Source organism: Phocoena phocoena, chromosome 17 (assembly GCF_963924675.1).
Source record: "Phocoena phocoena chromosome 17, mPhoPho1.1, whole genome shotgun sequence".
Lineage (NCBI taxonomy): Eukaryota > Metazoa > Chordata > Mammalia > Artiodactyla > Phocoenidae > Phocoena > Phocoena phocoena.
Window position 1 is genome coordinate 50,801,262 of NC_089235.1, and position 8,734 is coordinate 50,809,995.

The 8,734-nt window shown below is 36.5% G+C and overlaps 1 protein-coding gene across 5 annotated transcripts in view; it reads left to right on the top strand.

Moving 5' to 3' along the window:
- The window catches only part of OXR1 (oxidation resistance 1), a 237,138-nt gene extending 228,627 nt beyond the window's left edge, over positions 1–8,511 (top strand). For 4 of the 5 annotated variants that reach the window (XM_065895767.1, XM_065895769.1, XM_065895766.1 and 1 more), the window contains 3 exons: positions 3,497–3,592; positions 5,010–5,083; positions 7,441–7,576. In XM_065895767.1, the coding sequence (XP_065751839.1) occupies positions 3,497–3,592; positions 5,010–5,083; positions 7,441–7,576 (306 nt within the window). Of the gene's footprint in view, positions 1–3,496; positions 3,593–5,009; positions 5,084–7,440 lie in introns of all 5 variants that reach the window. The other variant, XM_065895771.1, reaches the window with a different exon arrangement.
- The last annotated feature ends 223 nt before the right edge of the window (positions 8,512–8,734 follow it).

Sequence of the window (8,734 nt, forward strand, 5' to 3'; positions counted from 1 at the left end):
AATGGTGAAAAACTGAAACCATTTCCACTAAGATCAGGAACAAGACTCTCACTACTGTTATTCAGCATAGTTTTGAAAGTTTTAGCCACAGCAATCAGAGAAGAAAAAGAAGTGAAAGGAATCCAAATCAGAAGAGAAGAAGTAAAGCTGTCACTGTTTGCAGATGACATGACACTATACATAGAGAATCCTGAAGATGCTATCAGAAAACTACTAGAGCTAATCAATGAATTTGGTAAAGTAGCAGGATGCAAAATTAATGCACAGAAATCTCTTGCATTCCTATACACTAACGATGAAAAATCTGAAAGAGAAATTAAGGAAACACTCCCATTTACCATTGCAACAAAAAGAATAAAATACCTAGGAATAAACCTACCTAAAGAGACAAAAGACCTGTATGCAGAACACTGTAAGACGCTGATGAGAGAAATTAAAGATGATACCAACAGATGGAAAGATATACTGTGTTCTTGGATTGGAAGAATCAACATTGTGAAAATGACTATACTACCCAAAGCAATCTACAGATCTATTGCAATCCCTGTCAAACTACCAATGGCATTTTTCACAGAACTAGAACAAAAAATTTCACAATTTATATGGAAACACAAAACACCCTTAATAGCCAAAGCAATCTTTTTTTTTTTTTTTTTTTTTTTGTGGTACGCGGGCCTCTCACTGTTGTGACCTCTCCTGTTGCAGAGCACAGGCTCCGGACATGCAGGCTCAGCAGCCATAGCTCATGGGCCTAGCTGCTCCACGGCATGTGGGATCTTCCCGGACCGGGGCACGAACCCGTGTCCCCTGCATCGGCAGGCAGACTCTCAACCACTGCGCCACCAGGGAAGCCCCCAAAGCAATCATGAGAAAGAAAAACAGAGCTGGTGGAATCAGACTCCCTGACTTCAGACTATACTACAAAGCTGCAGTAATCAAGACAGTATGGTAGTGGTAGAAAAACAGAAATAGATCAGTGGGACAGGATAGAAAGCCCAGAGATAAACCCACACACACATGGTCACCTTATCTTTGATAAAGGAGGCAACAATATACAATGGAGAAAAGACAGCCTCTTCAATAAGTGGTGCTGGGGAAACTGGACAGCTACATGTAAAAGTATGAAATTAGAACACTTCCTAACACCATACAGAAAAATAAATTCAAACTGGATTACAGACCTAAATGTAAGGCCATACAGTACAAAACTCTTAGAGGAAAACATAAGCAAAACACTCTATGACATAAATCACAGCAAGATCCTTTTTGACCCACCTCCTAGAGAAATGGAAATAAAAACACAAATAAATGGGACCTATTGAAACTTAAAAGCTTTTGCACAGCAAAGGAAACCATAAACAAGATGAAAAGACAGCCCTCAGAGTGGGAGAAAATATTTGCAAACGAAGCAACTGACAAAGGATTAGTCTCCAAAATATACAGGCAGCTCATGTAGCTCAATATCAAAAAAACAAACAACCCAATCCAAAAATGAGCAGAAGATCTAAACAGACATTTCTCCAAAGAAGATATACTGATTGCCAACAAACACATGAAAGGATGCTCAACATCACTAATCATTAGAGAAATGCAAAGCAAAGCTGCAATGAGGTACCATCTCATACTGGTCAGAATGGCCATCATCAAAAAATCTACAGACAATAATTGCTGGAGAGGGTGTGGAGAAAAGGGAACCCTCTTGCACTGTTGGTGGGAATGTAAATTGATACAGCCACTATGGAGAACCACATGGAGGTTCCTTAAAAAAACTAAACATAGAGGTACCATACGACCCAGCAATCCCACTACTGGGCATATACCCTGAGAAAACCATAACTCAAGAGACAGGTACCACAATGTTCATTGCAGCTCTATTTACGATAGCCAGGGCTTGGAAGCAACCTGAGTGTCCATTGACAGATGAATGGATAAAGAAGATGTGGCACATATATACAATGGAATATTACTCAGCCATAAAAGAAACAAAATTGTGTTATTTGTAGTGAGGTGGAGGGACGTAGAGACTGTCATACAGAGTGAACTAAGTCAGAAAGAGAAAAACAAATACCATATGCTAACACATATACGGAATGTAAAAAAAAAAAAAAGAAAAAATGGTTCTGAAGAACCTAGTGGCAGGACAGGAATAAAGATGCAGATGTAGAGAATGGACTTGAGGACACGGGGAGGGGGAAGGGTAGGCTGGGATGAAGTGAGAGAGTGGCATGGACATATATACACTACCAAATGTAAAATAGGTAGCTAGTGGGAAGCAGCCACATAGCACAGGGAGATCAGCTCAGTGCTTTGTGACCACCTAGAGGTGTGGGATAGGCAGGGTGGGAGGGAGGGAGATGCAAGAGGGAGGAGATATGGGGATATATGTATATGTATAGCTGATTCAATCTGTTATACAGCAGAACCTAACACACCATTGTAAGGCAATTATACTCCAATAAAGATGTTTTTTAAAAAATAGCTAAAAAATAAATAAAATTTATAAAATAAATAAAGATAATTGTGTGAGGATGAGAGCAAGAACAAGGTCCCAGATAAGGAAGACACAGTTTGGTTATTCCTGAAACAGCAAGTTCATAAATGGGCAAAACACGTCTTTGTTATTGTCAGACCTAGTAGCTTCATTTTGGGAGGTGGAGGTGGTGGTACAGAGTTTCTGGGGTGCTGGTAATGTCCTGTTTCTAGGTCTGCATGAAGGTTGAATGGAACTTTGCTTTGTGATTCCAAATTGATCTGTATGATTGTATTATATATATATATATATATATATATATATATGTACATACACACCTTACAATAAGAAAAGTCTATTTTAAAAATTGAGTCTGGAAGTAGAATGTCAGGAGAGATAGTGACTGTAGAGATCATCGAACTCTACTTTGCCATTTCGTGATCTGGAACCTTAGACCCACAACATTGAAATGACTTGTCCAGTCCTCTTGTTCATTTATTCATCCTTTTTTTAGGGTATCTACTATGTGTCGTGTACTGTGTAAAGCCAAGGCATTATTACAGGACCAAACAATTCAGACTGAAGTTCTGTCCTCATGGAATTTACTGTCTAATGAAGAGGAAACTGGCATACCTTTTTAGTAGTAGAATGTTTACCCATACTGAGGGGTTTTTGCTGTCGTAAGTGCTACAGTACCACAACAGCATGTTGTCCTCACTGTGTGTACATTGTCATGCTGAAATGTGGCTACCACTTTTTTAGATTATCTTTTTGTTATAATAGACATGTTTTTAGATTTCAAAACTAGGAAAAATCTGTTTTTTTCCCACTGAGAAGCTGATATGCTTTGTACCTGACAATAATATGAATTGTGTGACAACTGGTCATGTTTCACTTTTTAAGTACAAGTAGACAAAACTATGCTAGATTAAACTTTTTGCATTTTACTTAAACATATATAATGGGACAGTGCTTACGGAAACAAATTAATAGTCATGTCATTGAACGTGCCTTTTTTATCCTTAGGTTTTTGGTGCATTGGCGTCTGAGCCATTTAAAGTAAGTGATGGCTTTTATGGTACTGGAGAGACCTTTGTTTTTACGTTCTGTCCACAGTTTGAGGTAAGAACACTTATTCCAGTTATATTCAGTTTGTGAAGAGGTGTCATCTTGAATAGAACATTCACTTTGGAGTCCTGCATACTTGCATTTGACTCTCAATCTCTGCCTTTTACTAACTGATAACCAAGCACTTTTTTGACCATTGTGAGCTTCAACTTTCCTGTGGTTAGAATGGGGATCATAAAATGTAACAAGGTTGTTTAAAAATGAAATGAGAATCATATATGTGTAACACTTGGTGTGGTACCAGAAAGACATCATGGGCTCAGTAAGGAGTATGTGTCATTATTACTGTTTTGTTTATTAATTATCTTTGTAAAATTTCTAGAAACTTTTAATGACTAAGTTTAATGATGTCAGTCTTGAAAATTTTTAAAACAAATTATTTGGGGTTAAATCAACAGTGATTACCTGATTTCATTTTCTTTATTGTGACTTGACTAAAATTAGATACATTGTAATGCCAATGAGATCTGAAATTTAATACATGAATTTTAGTGAATGTGTAACTGTTTAAAGCATTGAGTGCAATCTCAGAGTCTCTGGTACAGTCAGGTTCAGCATGTCAGACAGCACCTAAGAGATGAAATTATAACCTTGAAAATAGGGATCAGCACAATTGGTTTTTTTAAAAATTGTCTTTAGGAACAGTTTCTATAATGAACAAAATAGGATTTGATAACATAATAGGAACGAACTCTCTTAACAACTTTGGGTTTAAGTGGCTCACCAGATTAACCAGTGCTTTCCATTCCTTCCATAAAACATATCAACTGATGCCTACAGCTACCTGGAAGCTTGTAGTCGTTACAGATTTTTGAAGTTTCAGTTATACTTGTTTCCAGTCCTTTTTTTATGATGCTGTTTCTACCTGGTAACTAATAATGTAATTAAACAAATGTTATATGTATATGAAAAAGTGAGTGCTAAAGTATATTTTATTGAAAACTGTAATGAATACTTCGGAAAATTTTTATAAAGGTGAGGTGCTAGAAATTGATGTTGTATTAGGTTTAGGTAGAACTTGCATGAAAGGTTAAAAATATTTAAGAATATTAACATCTAAAAGTTTTACCCTTGAATGTCTCAAGTGTTTTTATGTTCAATCCTCTTTAAAGAAATTGAAACTGGAAAGCATAAACACGTGCTATAGGCTTCTGTGAGAATAATGATAGGCAAATTCATACCCAAAGAAAAGACCTTGGCCCTATACCAAAATGTTAAAACATTATCAAATTAATGTTCATTTATATTTGATGCTAAAATAAAAGTTAATGACATCTACTCAGTTTTTAACTACTTTTCTACTTTATTTAACTTATCTCATTAACCATTGACTCTTGTAGTCAGAAAAGAGAAATTCACATAGATAGTGATATTTTCATCTACTTATTTAAAGCTTTTGTCATTTTTGTAGGTCTTTAAGTGGACAGGAGATAATATGTTTTTTATCAAAGGAGACATGGATTCACTAGCTTTTGGTGGTGGAGGGTAAGTCTCTTGAACATTTGACTGTGAGATTTTGAAAGAAACTTTAAAAATTCATTTGTGGGGCTTCCCTGGTGGCGCAGTGGTTGAGAGTCCGCCTACCGATGCAGGCGAAACAAGTTCGTGCCTCGGTCTGGGAGGATCCCACATGCCGCAGAATGGCTGGGCCCGTGAGCCATGGCCGCTGAGCCTGTGCGTCCGGAGCCTGTGCTCCGCAACGGGAGAGGCCACAACAGTGAGAGTCCCACGTACCGAAAAAAAAAAAAAATTCATTTGTGTTATTTATAAAATCAGCTATCTTTGGAAAGTTTTGACATTGGAATCCTAATTTATATATTATGACTAAGAAAGTATAATATTTGCAAGAAGGTGCTTGAGTGTAGTATTTGAAACTCTTGGTAGAATATTACTCATCTCAAAATGCTGTTTAGTTGATTCCCCTTTGATTAACCCTTTTGATTAAAACCCTTCTTTTAAAGTCTAGTGACTTCTTGATAGTTGAAAGAGAAATACACTAATCCCTTAGAACTTCTCAAATTTTCAGAAAACCATGGTGATATGTTCTTTCTCTCAATTTATAAAAAAGGTCTGAAATTTTTCATGTTATTCTACCCTGGAGACTATTTGGATTGATATTTTAGACAATAGAAATCTGTTTTCCTGTTAAAAATGTTAGTGACACCCCCTGCCCCGATTTTCAGGGCTTGTTTTCTTTTTTGTTAACAGTATGAGTCATCAGCAGTTTGATTTGATTCTTTTGGCATAGCAAGCATTGTGAGAAACTTTTTTGTTGTTGTTCTGGTATTCCAACTTCATTTAGTCTTCATGGTATTTGGGGGTAGCTTGCTCTACTGCCTCTTAGCCTAGACTCCTCAACTAGCCCTTAGCAAACACGACTTCCTTCATTTGTTATTTCTCTCTATCCTTCAGGATCAGAATAATGTATGCTAAATAATTCCTAAATTTATAGAAGTGTTATTTGTTTCCCACATTTCAGGATATATAATAATAATTCATTCAGGTCACAGAATCTTGTTAGCCTGAATATTCATCATCCTGAGTGATTCTAGCACATTCTCTTACAACTTCTCTATAGATAGGTATTTGGAAAACATGATTTCAATGATTAAAAATTAACCATGGTTATGATAGCCTTCTCTGAAGGACATAACCAGGTAACTAAAAACCATGTTATTTTTAGTTGTTGGAATTAGCTTATAATGTTTATATGTTCCAATTACACCTTTTTTGTTTGGGGAGAAGGCAGAGTCATTCGTCCCTACTCCAATGGTGGTCTTACATGTGATTCAGTTAGCTCTCCAGGAAAGCCTCACAAGCAAGTGGCTTATAATTTCAAGCTATTAAGGGTGCCTTTAGTCTTTGAAAGTAATGTACACAATGTCATTAGATATTTGCTGCAACTTAGTGTTAATGATGCAACACGATTCCAGCAAGCTAAACTAGCCATTGGGTCAGTTGATAACAAATTAAGACAAGTTTACAGTCTTTGAAGGTGAGTACAATCTCAGAAAATGGGAGCTATAAGGACTTCATATTCCAGAATTCTAAACAGGAGCCCCAGAGAAATCAAAATCATGTGGTGGACTGAATATAGGCTTTGGAGTCAGATAGACCTGATTCAAATTCCAGCTTCAACATAAATCACATGTGGGACCTTGAACAACTCAAGTCTAAAGTTTCCTCAGCTGTGAGTTAGAGATTGAACCCTTGGGCTTCCCTGGTGGCGCAGTGGTTGAGAGGCTGCCTGCCGATGCAGGGGACACGGGTTCGTGCCCTGGTCCGGGAGGATCCCATGTGCCGCGGAGCGGCTGGGCCCGTGAGCCATGGCCGTTGAGCCTGCGCCTCCGGAGGCTGTGCTCCGCAGTGGGAGAGGCCGCGACAGTGAGAGGCCCACATACCTCAAAAAAAAGAAAAAGAGAGTGAACCCTTAACATTAACCACACATTTTATTTTAGATGATAGGGAGTTTTCATGTCTCTAAGAAACTCATGTTAAATATATTAAAACCAAACAGCAAAGAGAAATTGATAATACCAAGCAAAGAATAACAGAGTAGTACCTGCCTCAAAAGCTAATTCTATAATTTTAGAGGGTTCATCTTACTCCTTGATCTATATGTTAAGTGATTTTATAATGGGATATGAACAAAACAAAGTTGCCTTGTGCCACTTTGTGTGGAAAGGAGTAGGGAATGGTTTTGAAAAAAATTTTTAGAGTTGTTGAATATTGAAATGTCTCATTAAATTAATATTTTACAACCTCTGCAATTATTCTTTTACAACTTAGGGCATAAGTATTAAAAGATTTTTGTTAGAACTATTTTCTTCTATGTATTACAGGGGAGAATTTGCCCTGTGGCTTGATGGAGATCTCTACCATGGAAGAAGCCATTCTTGTAAAACATTTGGAAATCATACACTTTCTAAGAAGGAAGACTTCTTTATCCAAGACATTGAAATCTGGGCTTTTGAATGAATATAATGTTCTCTCTCTTAGCAGGATAATGGCCCAAACCTGACATGGACAAACAAGCATTGTTTGGAAAGTTCAAGAAGCAATACAATGTAACATGTAACTCATGCTTTGAAAATAGTTCATATCACCATTTCTTACAGCTATAATTTTGGAATTTATTTTTAAAATCATGTTTCTGTCCCAGAGGTCTTTAGGGTTAGACCATGGCGTGGGTCCCTGCAGTGTAACAGCTTAGGTTTTGTCAGAATTTTGGTAGCATTTTGATCATAGTGACCACCTCATCTATAATCCATGTTTTCTCAGTCTCCTAATAGGATGGTGCTCTTTTGTTGAACCTATTTTGGTTTATTATTTTTTAAACTATATTGATTGTTTTAGTAGAGTAGTCTAACCTGGGATATTGAGGGAACGAAGACTAGGTACTGCTGTATCTGTGAGGTTGGCACAGGTGACTTTTCGACATGCTCCGCTTAGTTATTCTTACAAAGGAAAAAACACATGCCAAAACAATGCATACTTCATAGACCACTGAGTTCTAGTTTTAATTCACAGTACAACATTCTCTTTATTAATTTTGCCTGTATTCTCAATTTCATTTTAATAAAAATGAAATTTGAGGAAAATTCTGCTTGTAATAGACCACAGTGCACATGATCTGCAGGTTTGGGCATATGCTTTCATCGTTGAATTATCTGATAAAGAGTTATAAAATGACAAAGGAGAATGAGAACTTGATGATTCTACTGAATTTAATATATCAAGCAAGAAAATATACTATTTACATATTTGTAGCTTAGCAGGGCATTATCATAACTACAAAAACTAAGAAACAGATGCATATTTCGTCAACATATTGTGTCAGGTATACTGTTTTATAGTTCTGTTGTTTTAGCCTTGTTGCACACCAACTCCCAAAATAAGGTTCCTGTTCAAAAGAAAAAAAAAAAAAAAAACTTGTGATTTTTTTTTTTTTGAGTGGTATATGTTATTAATCACCATTAGCATTTGCTGTTATAAAAGGGCAATGATTATAGTAGAATATTGTAACTCAGTAGACTTGTTGAATATGCAAACTTACTGTAAAGTGACCTCAAAAAAAGAAAAGATAAAATATATCAGTAGTTCTTATCCTCTTTTGTAGGAAACCAGTAATAAGCC